The sequence below is a fragment of the Dipodomys merriami genome, unplaced genomic scaffold (assembly GCF_024711535.1).
Source record: "Dipodomys merriami isolate MVZ:Mamm:240054 unplaced genomic scaffold, mDipMer1.0.p SCAF_1, whole genome shotgun sequence".
Classification (NCBI taxonomy): Eukaryota; Metazoa; Chordata; class Mammalia; order Rodentia; family Heteromyidae; genus Dipodomys; species Dipodomys merriami.
The window spans coordinates 76,979,705-76,997,969 of record NW_027202270.1 but is presented as its reverse complement, the minus strand read 5'-3'; the positions used below and the strand labels follow the sequence as shown (position 1 = coordinate 76,997,969).

Here is an 18,265-nt window from a genome sequence, read left to right as displayed (position 1 = left end):
AAAAAAACGAAAAAGAAAAAGGAGTTGACTGACAAGAGAGTTGTCACATATTTAGGAATATAGCAGAATATTTAAATCTATATGTAACTTAAAATACCAAAAATACCTCTCAAAAGGAAGATTTTTCTAAAAGCTGGATTTTTTTGGTCAGTTGTGGGGCTTGAACTCTGTGCTTGGGCGCTGTCCCTCAGCTCTTCAGCTCAAGGAGAGTGCTCTACCGCTTGAGCCACAGTGCCACTTCAGTTCAAGGCTAGCACTCTACCACTTGAGCCACAGTGCCACTTCCGGCTTTTTTCTTTTTGCTTATGTGATGCTGAGGAATCGAACCCAGGGCCTCATGCATTCAAGGCCAGCGCTCTACCACTGAGCTACCTTCCCAGCCCGCCACTTCAGTTTTCTAGTGGTTTATTGGACATAAGAGTTTCACGGACTTTCCTGACTGGGCTGGCTTTGAGCCTTGATCTTCAGATCTCAGCCTAGGATTGCAGGCATGAGCCACTGGCCCGACTTACTGTATTTATTTTTTATTGGTCCTGGGGCTAGAACTCAGGGCCTGGGCATTGTCCCTGAGCTCTTTTGCTCAAGGCTAGTACTCTACCATTTTGATCCACAGGGACACTTCAGTTTTCTGGTGGTTAATTGGAAATAAGAGTCTCACAGGGACTTTTCAGCCTGAGCTAGCTTTGAACCACAGTCCTCAGATCTGAGTCTCCTGAGTAGCTAGGTTGGCATGAGTCACTGGTGCCTGGCTAAGAGCTAAATCTTTATGAAACAAAGTAAATTACCAGTGAAGAGTGAGTACCATTGGGCATGTACATAGGTAATTATTTTTAATAGAGGAGAAAAGTACCACATTGTATAGCTTTGCATAAAACAAAACTTCAAAATAGCCAACCAAGTCTAAGTTCACTTCTCAAATCAAGTTTAAAAAATAAATCCCTAAGCCGGGCGCTGGTGGCTCACGCCTGTAATCCTAGCTACTCAGGAGGCTGAGATCTGAGGATTGCGGTTCAAAGCCAGCCCGGGCAGGAGAGACCGTGAGACTCCTATCTCCAATAAATCACCAGAAAACCGGAAGTGGCGCTGTAGCTCAAGTGGTAGAGCGCTCGCCTTGAGCTGAAGAGCTGAGGGACAGCGCCCAGGCCCAGAGTTCAAGCCCCACGACCAACAAAAAAAAAATAAATAAATCCCTAGTTTTTTTTAAGGCAAAAACTAAGGTATAAATATGCATTTACACCCAAAATTTCACACTTATCTAGTACATGATTTAAAGATTTAGATGCAAGTCTAGACAATGTTAAAAACTGATGGAGCTCTATACAGGGCATGTTATTTTGAGTATCAATTAACATTTGGTTTGTTTCGTGCTTTGAAAGGAATCTCTGCCCTAATATGAAAAATAATCTCCTTGAGACCTCAAATCAATTTTGAGAGAAGTTTTATATCAAAAGAGTGAGTTTTGTTAAAATCTCAACTGATTCACAAATGATGTGATAAACTAGGAGCTCTTGTTTATAAAGCACAAGTAGTAAAGGCCAAAATCTTAAGTCCACAGATCAAAGTAGTCCATTCAGAATAGGTAGACAGAAATGTCAAACTACAGTTGAGTAACATAGAAGAGTGACTGAGATGATAGGTGCACACAACCATGCCCAGCTTAAAGCTGTATTTTAAAATTTTTAATCACTATTTAAAATTAGCTATACAAGCTTTTTATTTAAAAATATGAAAGCAGTATGCAGAAATTTTAGAAATCTTTTCACACAAATTGGCTACCAACTATATAGTTATTTTTAGAGACTGTACGTTACCATTTTTAAAAATCAAGTCTAGCTTTTGTCAGTATTGTTTCTAATGATAGTTTCTTGATTTCTGAAATTCTCTATTTTTTGCTTTAAGGACTTTAGGTGACTTGTTTTTCCTTCTGTATGGCTAGAATAAGCATACTCTTGTCTTAACATAAAATAAAAATCTAGATTTCATGAGAGTAATATTTTATTCCATAAGTTTGAAATTTTGATATTGAATTTATTAGAAGTTTACCAGCATTTACATGGTATTGTCTTTGTATATATTTCCTAGGGATGTCCTTTAACTCCATTGCCTCCAGTTAGTATTGCTATTCGATTTACCTATGTGCTCCAGGATTGGCAACAGTACTTCTGGCCTCAGCAACCTCCAGGTAAGAGCATTTAGAACTTATATTTAACTTAATTAAATACAGGTGGAAATGAAAATACAGTAAATAAAATTACTTAATAGTGTTTCAAGTGTTATATTTGTAATTATTTTAAATGCAGTATTGCTGATTTTAATTGCCTTTATAATTTTTTTCTCTTAAAAGCTTTGTAGGTTTTCTAGAGACATTATTACTTTATATTTGGCTATTTGTCTTTAAAAGCTAGTATTTATAAAGCATTCTCTGCTGTGAAAAATCATGTGTTATAAATTATGAGATGGTGAATTCTCTTATACTCTAAAAAGCATTTATTTTAATAATTCACTCTCAAGCTGAGAATAGATATGCAGGAAACCTTATAGAAAGATTTTGAAAAAAAGCTAAGTAAAGCAGAAAAAAAAGTATGTATACTCACAGTGTAAAAAGGAAACTATAGGACATTTAAGATACATTATATAAAAATGTTGCTTGTTTTAGTCATTGATCAGTTAATTCATTCAAGAATCATTCATTATTGTAATATATGCTAGGTTGTGCAAATGACACAAATTTTGATAGGGTATTAAGTTTTAAAAAAGCTCAGCTTGATGAACATATAACTTAATTATATGAGTTTTGATTTCTGTATATTTCCTTCATATAATTATATTTAGTATTAGTCAATTGTATTGTTTGTTTATTTATTTATTTAGTGTGAAAATACCATATAGAGGGGTTACCATTACATGGGCAAGATAATGAGTACATTTCTTATCAAGCATTGTCGCCTCCTCCTTTGTTTCCCCTTCCCATTTCCCCTCCCATCCCCAAAGCTGTAAAGTTTCTCTTTTTCGACATAATGACTTGTACATCTTATTATTGCAATGGGTCCATCTGTATCAATTATATTGTTATTATAAGTATGTTCATGTAATTATAGTCAGTCACATCTAATATACTAGGCACAGCAGTTCATGCCTGTAATCTAAGTCAGGAGGCTGAGATCAGGAAGATAAAGGTTTCAGGCCAGCTTAGGCAAAAAAGTTCATGAGAAGCTGGGTATGGTGGCCTGCTCTTGTCATCCCAGCTACTACAGGAAGTCTAAAATGTAGAAAGATCAAAAGCCTAGGCAAAAAGAGAGACCCTATCTCAAGAATAACCAACACACAAAACACTGTAGGTATGGATCAGCAGTAGAGTACCTGCCTATTAAGTTTGAGTCCTGGAGTTCAAACTCCTATACCACATGTATACATACATACATGCAAACATATATACATACAATAAACTTATATTTTGACGTTTCTATCTTTAAGGCACTTTTCAGTCTATACCTCCCAAAGAGAAGTTACATTTTTTTACTGTTTGTTTTTGTTCCAGCCATTTGTAAGATTAAAAACAATTGGTAGTCCAGTGATAATATTAAAATTAACATAGTTCATATTTGGCTCTGAGCAGTTACATATACCACTACTCTGTTTTCTATATTATTGAGTGATTTTTAGCTCTAAAGAACTTCATCTAAACTATAGCAAGGGGAAATGAAAACTAAGCTTAAAAATTATATTAGCCAGTACTATGTGATTTTTTTGTTTGTTTCTTTTGTATGTTCTTCCCTATGGTATAACCCCTGTTTTCACTATATTTGATTCCGGTGCCTTGCATCTTGTATATACATTTTTCTAATTTGGAGAGGGGAAGGGAAATAACAAAATACTGAAATAAGGATACAGGTTGAACCATAGTAACAATGAGATGTACAAGACACTATGTTGAAAACGAACTTTACAACTTGGTAGGGGTGGGGCGAGGGGAGTTGGGGAAGTGGGGAAGAAAGGGATGGTAGGGAAAAAAGGAGCGGGTAACAGTGCCCCATAGGAAATGGACTATTACCTTGCTCATGTCATGTAACCTCTCTGTACAGAATCTTTACAATAAAAAAATATATATCTATATGAATTATATTAGCCAGAAGTCTCAACTGTTTAAGGTGGTAATTTTACTAGATAATAATACACACTGGACAATTTGTAGCTAATACATTCCAATTTCAATTTTTTCTTTTTGTTCCAGGCCATTATTAAACAGAATTAAAGATTTCCTGAGGTAGAGACTATGGTATATGTTAGTGAAGACGGTAGATTCAGTCACTAGTATCCCCTCCCCGCAGAAAAATTTCCTAAGATGATATGATGTGCTATTAGTCTTAAGAACCCAAGGGCAAGATGGGGCTGTGACTGAAGTGTTAAAGCTTCTGCCTAGCAAGCAGAGGCTCTGAGTTCAAATTCCAGTGCTACCAAAGTAAAATAAAATAAGAATCTTAGCATTATAATTCTTTTTTTTTTTTTTTCATTTTTCTTTTTTGTCAGTTGTGGGGCTTGAACTCAGGGCCTGGACACTGTCCCTGAGCTTCTTTTGGTCAAGGCTAGCACTCTACCATTTGAGCCACAGCACCACTTGTGGCTTTTTCTGTTTATGTGGTACTGAGGAATCGAACCCAGGGCTTCATGCATGTTAGGCAAACACTACTACTAAGCCACATTCCCAGCTCCTTAGTATTAAAATTCTAACTGCTAATATGGTCTTTATAAATATTCTATTGCTAATTTTCTTTTCTTTTTTCTTTCTTTCTCTTTTCTTTTCTCTTTTGGCTTATCATAGGTTTGAACGATGCCCCTGGGCTCTGTACCAGAGCTTCTTTTTGCACAAGGCAAAGGAGCTCTATCACTTGAGCCACAGTGCCACTTCAGCTTTTTCTCTGTAGTTTATTGGAGATAAGAGTTTCACCGAGTTACCTGACCAGGCTGACTTTTAATTTCAGTCCTCAGAAGTCAGCCTCCTGAGTAGCTAGTATTACAGATATGAGCCACCAGCACCCAGCATAGTTGTTTTTTTTTGGGGGGGGGGAGGGGTCCAGTCGTGGGGCCTGAACTCTGGACTAGGCGCTGTCCCTCAGTTCTTCAGCTCAAGGCTAGCACTCTACCCTTGAGCCACAGCGCCACTTCCAGCTTTTTTTTTTTTTTTCTGCTTATGTGGTGCTGAGTAATTGAACCCAGGGCCTCATGCATGCAAGGCAAGCGCTCTTACCACTGAGCCACCTTCCCAGCCCACCCAGCAAAGTTTTTAAACTCAAATAAAAATATTAACCTCCTTCAGTGGATTGAAGGCCATATGAATTCTTAGCATTTTCTCTTACAAGGGTATGAGAGTGATTCACAATGTGAACTATGTTGGCATTTTATATACTGTTATGTATAATTCTCATTTACTATGAGATAGGTTTGGTATATTTCTTAGGGACTATAAAATTTTCTTTTTCTTTTTCTTTTTTTTCCCTTTTTTGTGCCAGTACTACTGGGACTAGAATACCAGGTCTCTTGCCTCTTCAGCCATGCCTCCAGCTGGCTTTTTGTTAGCTCATTTGGGTTAGGATCCTACAGCCTTTTCTGCCAAAGCTGGCTTTGAACTGTGATCCTCAGAGCTCAGCTTCATGAGAAGCTGGGATTATAGGCATGATTCCCCAGCCAAATATTGTTTCTTAAAGAACATAACTGACCTGATGTCAGTCACCTGGTCACAAAAAGGGATCAAATTTGCATTCATATAAGTAATCAAACTCTAGTTCCTGGTTCTATAGTTTTGTATCTCAACTTCTTGGGTTTTTTGTTTTTTTGTTGTTGTTGTTATCTTTCCCCCCAGTCCTGGGGCTTAAACTTGGGCCTGGTGTTTCAGCTGGCTGGCTGTGTTTCAGCTTTTGAGTTAACAGTTTTGTACAGTTATAGCTTGATAATAACTTTTAACTTAGTAATTTATACAAATGAGTAATGAAATTTGAAGTTCTTATAATAAAACCAGTCATTGTCATCTTTGTTATTGTAAACATTACTTTTTTGTGTGTGTGTGTCAATTGTGGAGCTTGAGCTCAGGGTCTGGGTGCTGTCTTGAGCTCTTTTGCTCAAGGCTAGTTGGTGTTCTACTACTTTGAGGCATAGTTCCACTTCAGGTTTTCTGGTGGTTTATTGGAGATAAGAGTCTCACAGACTTTCCTGCCTGGGATGGCTTTGAATCCTGATCCTCAGCTCTTAGCTTCCTGAGTAGCTACAATTACAAGTGTGAGCCACTAGCATTGGCTTGCTGTGTTCTTTAGTTAGAAGAAACGTAATTGGAAAATATTTGCTAAGTAATTAAGCCACACTTAATGACTAACTTTAGTAATTTAGTTTTAAGGGTATGAATAATTGTCTAGGGTGATTTAAGCAAATCAGAACAATGATTATAACTTTGCAATAGACTTTTAAGAATTATTAGATAATAACTACCATCTGTATTATTTCAGAGAGAAATTATTTTAAATGCCCTTCTAGGAAGTATTTGTAAATGTTCCTTAGGAATTAAACTAAGGAGACTGCTTTACTCTAAAAATTCTCTAGCCTCAGCCAAGTGCTGGTGACTCATGCTGGTAATCATACTCAGGAGGCTGAGATCTGAACATTACAGTTCAAAGATAGGGTTGGGGATTTAGCTCAGCAGATGGGTGCCTGCCTGGTGAGCACAAGGCCCTGAGTTCAGTCCTCAGCTCTGGGGAAAGAAAATAAAAGCTACAGTTCAAAGATGGTCTAGGCCTGAAAGTCTATGAGATTCTTATCTTCAGTTAACTAGCAAAATGCCAAGAACAGTGGCTAATGTGGTAGAGCACTAGCCTGAACACAAAAATTCAGGGACAGTGCCCAGGCCCTAAGTTCAAGCTCTAGGATTGGCACAAAATATTCTCTATTATCATAGACTGTTCATATGGGAAAAAAATGTTTTTCCAGTTTAAATCTATATACTATCAACTAAAATATTTTATAAGTGATGACAAATATGCTAGTTTGTTATTCAGAAATTGACAGCAAAACTGATGAATGTAGGTTGACGATTAAAATTTTAATACTTAAAAATTTCTTTTTAGGTTATATATTAGCCTTAGAAATATACAAAAATTCATAGGAATAATATTCTCTTGAACATTTCTTGAAATATTTTAGGAGGGTAAATTTTAGAATGGCTGGCTGGAGAGAAACTGAATAATAGGAAACAAATGGGTCTTTTTACTTGTATTTTTGCTCTAAGGGGAAATCTTTAATATTTGACTAAATGTGCTAGATTGTGCTCTAACTTCTTTCCTTACTATACATACTGTTTAAAAGACTTTTAAAGCTATACTTTTTCAAAGGACTTAACTATGTTAGATCCTTATTTCTCTACTTTTGCCAAATAATTAACAAAAAACACACATTTCTTTTGTTCAGATATAGATGCCCTCGTAGGAGGAGAAGTTGGAGGTCTAGAGTTTGGCAAGTTACCATTTGGTGCCTGTGAAGATCCTATTAGGTGAGAACTTTAAGCTATCATTTAAAGGATTATTTTACTTTATAAGTTTAGATTGATTGTAATATTATCATACTTCCAATAACTATGTTATTAGAATGAATGTAATAGTGGAAATAGAGAACTATACCTTGCTTTTTTAAAAGTTTTCTTATGAAAATATATGTCTGAGGGGGGCTGGGAAGGTGGCTCAGTGGTAGAGCGCTTGCCTTGCATGCATGAGGCCCTGGGTTCCATTCCTCAGCACCACATAAGCAAAAAGAAAAAAGCCAGAAGTGGCGCTGTGGCTCAAGTGGTAGAGTGCTAGCCTTGAGCTGAAGAGCTGAGGGACAGCGCCCAGGCCCAGAGTTCAGGCCCCACGACTGGACCCAAAAAAAAAGAAAATATATGTCTGAGGTTGGCAACCTGGCTTGTAGCTCAGTCTGCCTGGTAGTCTTACCATTGAATGTCCAGTGAGCTTAGAATTTCTTGTTTTACAATTTTAAGGAATATAAAAAGAAAAAGAAAAGCAGAAGAAAATAGCAGAGACTGTATATGGCTCAGAATGCCTAAAATATTTACTCTCTTGGCTTTTGTAGGAAAGTTTGCAATTTCTTCATCTGTACTAGAATCAACCAATCAACTTTTCCAGCCAACCAACCAACCTTCCTTCTTCTCTCCCACACTTCCTTCCCTCCCTTTCCTTTTGTTCTGGGCTTCTAGCTATCATGCAACTTTTTCAACTCAGAGCAACTGTTAACAAAACTCCAGGTCTGGCTTTTTGCTGGTTAACCACAGATAGAGCCTTGCAGATTGCTTCTAAACCTCAATCCCCAGATCTCAGCTTCCTGAGTTGCTAGGATTATAGGTGTGAGCTATTAATTCCCAGCAATTTTTCATTAAAAAGCTATTCTTGTTAGCATGTATTAATTGTAAAAAGTGAAGGGTATTACTTTGATATTTCTGTACATACATACAATATACTAGACCATTTAAAACTGTTATCCTTTCTCAATATCAACTTGCTTGAAAAATTTTTAAATGGATTAATTTTATACATGCATGCAATTTACTTCTATCATATTGAGTCTTCCCCTTTTTCCCTGTCCCAGTTCCTGCTGGTCATCCCCCAGTAGTCATTTTATGTTCATCTTTTTTTAATCATTCATCCTTTTTTTAATCAGAGTCCAAATATGAGAGGAAACACACAATATTTGTCTGAATCTGGCTTATTTCCCTTAATAGTTGCATCCATTTTTTAATGGACACCTAAGTTTGATTCCATAGTTTAGCATTGTAACTAGTACGTCTGTAAACTTGAATGTGCAGATGTATGTTGTCTTAAACTCCTTTGTGTATACATCCAAGAGTGATATAGAGGATCCTATGGTAATTCCAGTTTTAGTTCTGAGAAACCTTCATACTGATTTCCATAATGCCAGACTAGTTTATACTCATACCATTTGTGCATAAGGACTCCTTTTTCCCTGTATCCTCTTCAGCATTTGTTATTGTTTGTTTTCTTGATGATTATTATTCTGATAAGGTGAGATGGAATCTCAATCATTTGATTTAAATTCCCTTTGTGGCTAAAGGTGTTGAACCTGTCTTCAATGTGTGCTTTTTAACTATTTGTACTTCTTTTTAAAACTGTTCATGGTTTACCCATTAATTTTTTAAAGTTTTGTATCCTGAATATTAATCCCTTATCTGATAAATAGCCAGCAAAGATTTTCTACCATATTATAGACTATCGTTTACTCTAGTAATTGTTTCCGTATATGTACAGCTTTTTAACTAGAGGAAATTCCATTTGTCAGTCTTGCTCCTATTTCCTGGGCAGTTTCAAAAAGTCATTACCTATGCCTATATCTTGAAGTGCTTAGCTTCTTTTCCTATAATAGTTTCAAAGTTTCAGGTCTTATATTAAGGTCTTTGATCCATTTTGAATTGAGTTTTTAACAGGGTAAAAGACAAAAAAAATCAGTTTCACTCTTCTACTTTTTTTTTGTTCTTAGTCATGGGGCTTGAACTCTGGGATTGGGCGCTGTCCTTGTGCACATTGCCACTTCCGGTTTTCTAGTGGTTTATTGGAGATAAGAGGCTCATAGACTTTCCTGCCCAGGCTGGCTTTGAACCGCCATCCTCAGATCTCAGCCTCCTGAGTAGCTAGGATTACAGGCAGGAGCCACCGGTGCCCTGCTTATTCACTCTTTACTTTTGAATATCCAATTTTCCCAACACTATTTGTTGATGAAGCTGTCTTTTCTCCAAAGTATGTTTGTAGCATCGTAGTAGAAAATCAGATGGCTGTAGTCACATGGGTTTATTTTCTGGGTTCTTTATTCTCTTTCCTTGGTCTTGTTTTGTGCCAATACCATGGTGTTTTCATTACTATGGCTCCATAATATAATCAAGTCAGAAAGTGTGATAAATCTCGCATTGATCTTTTTGCTCAAGATTACTTTGGCTATTCAGTGTGCTTTCAGATGAATTTTAGGATTGTTGTTCCTAATATTGTGAAAAATGACATTTGGGTTTTGATGGAGATTGTATTAAGTCTCCAACTCACTAGCGATTTTTACAATAGTATTTCTTTCAATCTGTGGATGTGGTGGGAGTCCAACATGTAATATCTTCTTAAATTTCTTAAGTCTTTTATAGTTTTGGTATTTTGGTGTGTTTTCTTGGTCATGAGACTTGAACTCAGGGCCTGGCTTCTGTCCCTGAGCTCTTTTACCCAAGGCTCTACCACTTGAGCCACAGCTCCACTTCCTGCTTTTTTTTTTTTTTTTCTGCTTTATGTGGTGCTGAGGAATCGCACCCAGGGCCTCATGCATGCAAGGCAAGCGCTCTACCACTGAGCTACCTTCCCAGTCCCTTAACACCACTTTTAACACATCTTGGGTTAGTAGAATGCATTTCTATAAATAGAATTGCTGAATCAGAGGAATATGTTCAATATTAAAGCTTTTGGATACATGTTTTGTTTATTTTAGTGAACTCCATTTAGCAACTACATGGCCTCATCTGGCTGAAGGAATCATTGTGGATAATGATGTTTATTCGTAAGTATGTTAAAAATGTAGAATATAGACTAATATGTAGACTAAATGTATGTATAAATAAAAATATGTAGAGTAAATACCAAATGGTTAGCAATTTTCATTTTTTGCTTATGTCAGTCTCTTAATATTATAGCTTTGTGTGTATGTGGGCACATGTGCTTACATGCTATTCCTGGGGCTTGAATTCATAGTCTAGTCACTATCCCTGAGCTTTTATTTTATTTCTTAAGGCTACTTGAGCCATAGCTCCACTTCTGGCTTTTAGGTAGTTAATTGGAGATAGACTCTCACAGACTTTACTGCCTGGGTGGCTTCATACTACAATCCCCAGATCTCAGCTCCGGAGTAGCTAGAATTATACACTGGTACCCTACAGTTTTTTTTTTTTTAAGGTTTTAATTAATTAACTTATTTTGTGCCAGTTCTGGGGCTTAAACTCATGGCCTGGGTACTGTCACTGAGCTCAAGGCTAGCATTCTACCACCTGATCCACAGTTTCACTTCTAGCTTTTTGGTGGCTAATTGGAGAGAAGAGAATCATGGATTTTTCCTGTCTAGGCTAGCTTCAAACTTCAGTCCTCCATTTCAGCCTCCTGAGTAGCTAGGATTATAGGCATGAGCTACCAGTGCCCAGCAGTTTTTTTTTGTTTGTTTGTTTTTGTGGGATTTTTGTTGTTGGGATTTTTGGTTTGGGTTGGCTATGGGGTTTGAACTTGGCCTGGATGCTGTCCCTGAGCTCTTGTGCTCAATGCTAGCACTCTACAACTCTGAATCACAGTGATACTTCCAGTTTTCTGGTGGTTAACTGGAGATAAGAATATAGCAGACTTTCCTGCCTAGGCTGGCTTTGAACCTCAAACCTCAGATCTCAGCCTCCGGCGCCCAGCTTGGTTTGTATTTTTTAAGGTTTAAATTTAGATAGCAATTTACTATATTCTCTTAATGAGTTATTTTAGATCTCTTCTGCTAACCAGCATAGATCTTTATTATTCTTATTATTGTGCATAATATGCCATTAAGTTGGTTTCACTCTAATGTACTGAGTTGAAAGACAGGATACTTTTGATCTTGTGAACATTTTTGTGCTCTTTTTTTATGATTAACACTGGCTTTACAAACAGGTCAAGACTATTACATAATCACTTGTTTATCGTTTCTTTAATGTTCTTTTAAAAATGTTTATGGGCCAGGTGCTGGTGGTTTATATCTGTAATCCAAGCTACTCAGAAGGCTAAGATCTGAGGATTGTGCTTCAAAGCCAGCCTGTGAAGGAAAGTCTTGGAGATTCTTATCTCTTAACCCCAGAAAACTGGAAGTGGAGCTATGGCTCAAAGTGATAAAGTGCTAGCCCTGGGAAAAAGAGCTCAAGGACAGTGTCTAGCCCTAAGTTCCAGCCCCATAACCACCACCACCACTACCAACAACAAAAAGGGTTGTTCAGAATCATTGTTATGTTTTTGATATTTTGTTTTGATTTTGTTATTTTATGGGGTTTTTTTGGTCTTGATTTTAATAGATTGTATTTTTAAAGAAAACATACCCAAATGGCCATATGGATAACTAAGTTGAAGAGAAGCAAAATGGATTGCTTTTCTATCTACAGTTCTTTTCAGTAGGCTGCATTGTTTTTATTTCCTTTTTTTTTTTTGAGATAGTATCTCAGTAATATAGTTCAGGTTGTCCTTAGGTTCATAGTCCTTCTGCCTAAGCCTCCTTAGTGCTAGGATGATGGGTGTGTGCTGCCATTCTTAGCTTTCATAAGGCTGCATTTGGTAAGTTTGTGAACCTTTGTCATAATTAATGCCTTTATTGTATTTTAGTGATTTGGATCCAATTCAGGCTCCTCATTGGTCTGTTAGAGTTCGAAAAGCTGATAATCCCCAGTGTTTGCTAGGTAAGACATATTATGTTCCTTTTCTGAAATACCACTAACCTGCCTGCCTGTCTTCCAAATTTGGTATACTGAATACATTCCTTTTTTTTTTTTTTTTTTTTTTGGCTAGTCCTGGGGCTTGATCTCAGGGCGGGGTACTGTCCCTGAGCTTCCTTGGCTCAAGGCCAGCACTCTACCACAGCGCTACTTCCAGCTGTTTCTGTTTATGTGGTCTTGTGGAATTGAACCCAGGGCTTCCTATATGGTAGGCAAGCACTCTACCACTAAGCCATACTCCCAGTCCTACCCCTCCCCACCTTTTTTTTTTTTGCCAGCCATAGGGCTTGAACTCTGGGCCTAGTGTTGTCCCTGTTTTTGTTTTGTTTCTGTTTTCTTTTTGCTCAACACTACCACTCTACCACTTGAGCCACGGCTCCAATTCCAGCTTTTAGGGGTAATTAATGTGAGATAAGAATCTCATGGACTCTCCTGCCTCTCTGGCTTCAAACTGCAATCTTCAGAGCTCAGCCTCCTAAGCAGCTAGGATTATAGATGTGAACCACTGTGCTTGGATGCTCATTCTTTTTTTGTTGTTGTTTTTTTAAAGTTGGTCATGGGGCTTGAACTCTGGGCCTGGGTGTTGTCCCTACCAATTGAACCAAAGTACCACTTCCGGTTTCCTGGTGGTTTATTGGAGATAAGAAGTCTCATGGACGTTCCTGCCTGGACTGGCTTTGAATTGGGATTCTCAGCCCTCAGCCTCCTGAGTAGCTAGGATTACAGGCCTGAGCCATTGGCGCCTGGCTTGGATGCATTCTTTTTTTTTTTTTTTTTTTTGTGAACATACTGTACAGAGAGGTTACAATTACATGGGCAGGATAATGTGTACATTTCTTATCAAGCATTGTAGCCTCCTCCTTTGTTTACCCTTCACATCCCTTCCCAGCCTCCCCCCCCCCTATCCCCAATACTCCCCCCCCCCCACCAACGTTGTAAAGCTCATTTTCGACATGACAACTTGTACTTCTCATTGTTGCAACAGGTCCACCTGTATCCTTAAACGACTTGTTTTTCCCCATCTCCTCCACAAGTTATACTGACATCAAATATAGTGAAAGCAGGAGTTATACTGTGGGGGAGGATTGGATGCATTCTTTATACTTACCTATCCAAGTTTTTTGTTGTTTTGTTTTTTACATTATAATCTCTTTAAATTACTGCCACATAGATTAAAGAGTAATTAGCAGTAACAGTGAATCCTTTTTTAATACCACTTGTGAGTTTCTTTTTTGCCATTCAGTTTAGATCAATTGACTTTCAAAATTTATTACTTTCACAATTTTATTCTTTTTTTAAATATATATTTTTTATTACAGTTACATGAGTAAGATAATGAGTACATTTCCTATCCAGCATTGTTGTTATCCCTACTTCTTTGTTCTTCTCTGTTTTACTCCTACTGTCCCTTCCCTCCCAACCTCCTGAACTCCTCCTCCTTTCCCCCTCCCCCCCCCCATGGTTTTGTTTTATTCTTATTTGCATGTTACTCCCTTTCCTTTCTCTTATGGCACAGGCTGCATTACTTTAGTTAGTGGAATCTTTTTTACTTTTTGTTCTTCCTCTGGACTGTGGCTTGTGATAACAACAAATCAGTAATATGTTACAGTTGTATCACATTTGCAAACCTGTTTTTCTTTATGGGAAAAGATGTATAAATATACTTTATATATCTGATAGAGTTATTTGAAGAGTTAAATGAAATAATTTTAAGTACTATTAAGTACTATTAACATTTCATTTCTGGGATGTTTTCCACTTTTTTTAATAGGTATATCTCTAGTAAGCTTTCTCAACCTCTCACCTAAGTGTATTTTTCCCTACTCGCCCTTCATATTTAGTGCATATGAAAATGTTTTATCTATGGCTTCTAGTTGGTCAAGATATTTTTGTTCCTTCCAACTCATATATTATCATTATGAAGTTAATAAATATTAGTGACAATAATTTTGTATTTTTCTAATGTTTATTTTTAGCTTTTTATCATTTATCATAGGTTATTTATCAAATGTTAGTTAACAGTTGGCATTTACAGGACCTAATACTGAAGGAGTTCTGCCTTTGATGAATTTAAGCCTTAGGGAGATGGTATAGGGTTGATGACAAGAGATCAGTGTTGAGCAAATTGTGGTTCATACCATAAATCCACCAGTTTGACTAAGTTTCTTAATTTCTTTAAATTTCAATATCAGTAAAATAGGTAACAATACTATGTAACTCCCCAGGCTTATGAGTGAAATAAATGAGATTGTGTACCTCTATGTGTCTGTGTGTACTTAACATTGTGCCCATCCTGCATGACTGCACATAAATATTTTTTTTAATCTTTGAGTTATTACTGTAACTTGGCTTTACTAAATTGTTCCCTCACATTTTATCATTCCTCATGTACTGACTTTTGTGATAATTGCAGAACATTATAAAGTTGAAAACATTCTCATTTTCAATTACCGTTCCATGACATTACCCTTCTTCTTTGTCTAGTTTTCATGACTGGATTATGAAGTTTTTTAACCTGTTTGTTTAGAGCTAGTCGATAAATTCTACAATTCAGATGTATACAGTATGTTTAAATGTAACATACTGTATACATCTGAATTGTAGAATTTAGTACTAAATGTATTAAGCCATAATTGCCACCATAGCTTTTGCAGTTCTATAGAGGAAATAAACCCTGTTCCCTCTTCTTAGGATGACAAACCATGTCATTAATAGGCAACAGAGATGGGATGGGGAAAGATGGGTGAGAACAGTAGAGGGGGTGACTTGATTAAGATACATTGTGCTCATAACCTGACTTGTAGAATTGAGACGCCTTAGTATACTCCTTTAAAAAATACAGTGCCTTATACACACAAAAAAATGCAACAGAAGTTGGAATTTTATCCTACATGATTTTTTAATCCTTTTGAAACATATCTTTAGAGTTTCTTTTTAATCTATGTCTCTTAATGGATTCAGAATCCTTGTAGGTTGTCAGGGAAAGAAGACTGTAACTTAACAATAAACATACTGGTCTCATTGAAACATGTAAAAAAAATACATAATATTATGTGATATAATTTTTCCTCTTTCTAGAGCTAATCCTAGGGAAAATTATATTAATATCCAAGAATATGGAGAGACAGGAAAAGAAGACTACTTTTGAAATAAAATTAATTTTTGTCTTTTTCAGGGGAATAATGGAATGTATTTTTTCCTACCATATCTTAGTAATAGCTTTCATGGAAAGACATGTACTTTAATTTACATATAATTTAATTTATAGTATAACGTCAAAAATGATAACTTTTTTTCTATGTAGGTGATTTTATCACTGAATTTTTAAAAATTTGCCGTCGAAAGGAATCAACTGACGAGATTCTTGGACGATCCACATTCGAGGAGGAAAGTAGAGGTGACTTTTTCTTTTTTAACACTACTTTCAAGTGTTTTACCCTTTCTCTTTGGCACACTTTCTGAAAACTTCATGTATTTTTTCATTTTGAATTGAATTAGAGAAGCAAGTTTTGATAAAGTGGTGTCATTTCACACTACGCTCAGAGGTTTTAAGACACTCAGTATATTTGTTAAGTTCTTTCTATGCAAAAGAAATTTTCAAAAGCAGAGTTTTAACAGCTGATTTTTGATGCTCTGAAAGGAGAAATAATTTGCGTGATACCTTTATTACTCATTTATGCATACAAGCTGAATGCATAGCTTAAAATTTTATAATTCTGGGACCATGTGAGACTAGTGAAAAGGACTACATATTCTATTCTGTCATCAGTTTACTCATTACTTTAACCTACTAATATTGGTAATATAATTAGTATTCATTTCTACATTTTATAGATATTGCTGATATAACTCATGCTTTGTCAAAGTTGACAGAGCCAGCACCAGTTCCAATTCATAAATTATCAGTTTCAAATATGGTACACACTGCAAAGAAGAAAATACGAAAACACAGAGGTGCAGAAGAGTCACCATTGAATAATGATGTCCTCAATACTATTCTCTTGGTAACTAAATCTCTTATTTTTTTATGTCTGTATATAGTATTTATGTAAAATATATTGTTTTATATGGGAAGCACTGGATTGAGAATATAGTGATAAACTCTATATTTAGAGAATTCTCAGTAGTCAGCATGAAGAAGGAAAGTAAGTAATAGTTACACTCTCATGTTACATGTGAGAAGTACTATGAGTTGCACTCAGGGCCTGGGCACTGTCTAAGCTTTGTTTGCTCAAGGCTAGCATTCTACCATTTGAGCCATAGATCTACTTCTCGCTTTTTGCTGGTTAATTGGAAATAAGAGTCTCATGGATTTTCCTGTTTGGTCTGGCTTTGAATTGCAATTCTCATATCTCAACCTCCTTGAGTAGTTAGGATTACAAGTATGAAACACTAGTGCCTGGCTATGTTTAATTTTTTTTAACACACCTACTAACACAAACACATACCATGGAATATACAGAAATACATGAAACAAATACATTGGCTATTACAGGTTAGGGCATTATTTTTTTAGGGCTATCTCATTAAAATAAAGACCCAAGGGGCTGGGAAGGTGACTCAGTGGTAGAGCGCTTGCCTTGTATGCTGAAGGCCCTGGGTTCGATTCCTCAGCACCACATAAGCAAAAAGAATAAAGCTGGAAGTGGTGCTGTGGCTCAAGTGGTAGAGCGGTAGCCTTGAGCTGAAGAGCTGAGGGACAGCGCCCAGACCCAGAGTTCAGGCCCCACGACTGGACCCCCCCCAAAAAATAAATAAAATAAAGACCTAAGTCTTTTTAATATCAGACCTTTTTGATTTATGGAAACATTTATGTAAGTACAAATAAAAGTACGGATTCTTATGAATAAATAGGTCTTCAAATTGTCTTTTACAGTTTTGCCTCTAATAATGTTAACCTTTTAAAAAATTTAAAAACATTCAATGAGGAAGAAATATCACAGTGAAGAGATATAGCTCACCGAATCCAGGTGGTTTATTAAAATTTTATGATTTCTCAGATTGACTAATCACAGAAGTCTTATGTATTTTAAGAAAAATATTTTTTAAATTGAGAGACTGTAGAACCAACTGGCCAGTAAATAAGAACATTCCCATTGTTTTAACAACAAACATTCAAACATCATATAGTGTCTACATGATTTATAAAAATCAAAAAAAGTGGGCTGGGATGTAGCTCAGTGGCAAAGCGCTTGCCTAGCAAGTGCAACATCCTGGGTTCGATCCCCAGTACCAAAAAAGAAAAGACAAAAAAAAATACAGTTAAAAAATCAAAAAAAGTGTGGTTTAAATATGTGTGTTTCTTTTTCCTTGCAAGTTTTTATTCCCTGATGCTGCTTCTGAGAAACCGTTAGATGGAACTACTGCAGATAATAGTAATCCTCCATCAGAGAGTGAGGATTATGTAAGTAAGTTTTATGTGTATTTCAGAACTAGACTGATTATAAAACTTTAATGAAGCATATAAAGTAAAATTTACATTCTCACTGTCACATTTGGAATGAAAGCACTTAAATGACAGCTATAGACAAAACTGTTCTAGGTAGGTTTGTTAAACAGTAAATTTCCAAAAAGGAAGGGGAAAAACAAGCTTTTTACATTTTCAGCTTATATAGTTATAGTTTGTTTTGTTTTGACAGTGTATTCATTTTATAAGGAAAATATTTTGAAAACGTGAAATTTGAAGTACATCTTAAAGACTGCATAGAAGAAAATGACAGCTATAATTTTTATTTAAACTGTATCTTTACTGTTTTTAAT

General features: G+C 36.2%; 1 protein-coding gene across 2 annotated transcripts in view; it reads left to right on the top strand.

Moving 5' to 3' along the window:
• The window catches only part of Rab3gap1 (RAB3 GTPase activating protein catalytic subunit 1), a 78,501-nt gene that overhangs the window by 43,240 nt on the left and 16,996 nt on the right, over positions 1 to 18,265 (top strand). For both annotated transcript variants that reach the window (XM_070024039.1, XM_070024030.1), the window contains exons 8-14: positions 2,083 to 2,182; positions 7,450 to 7,531; positions 10,507 to 10,575; positions 12,396 to 12,469; positions 15,810 to 15,902; positions 16,340 to 16,509; positions 17,823 to 17,909. In XM_070024039.1, coding sequence (XP_069880140.1) covers positions 2,083 to 2,182; positions 7,450 to 7,531; positions 10,507 to 10,575; positions 12,396 to 12,469; positions 15,810 to 15,902; positions 16,340 to 16,509; positions 17,823 to 17,909 — 675 coding nt within the window. The remainder of the gene's footprint in view (positions 1 to 2,082; positions 2,183 to 7,449; positions 7,532 to 10,506; positions 10,576 to 12,395; positions 12,470 to 15,809; positions 15,903 to 16,339; positions 16,510 to 17,822; positions 17,910 to 18,265) is intronic.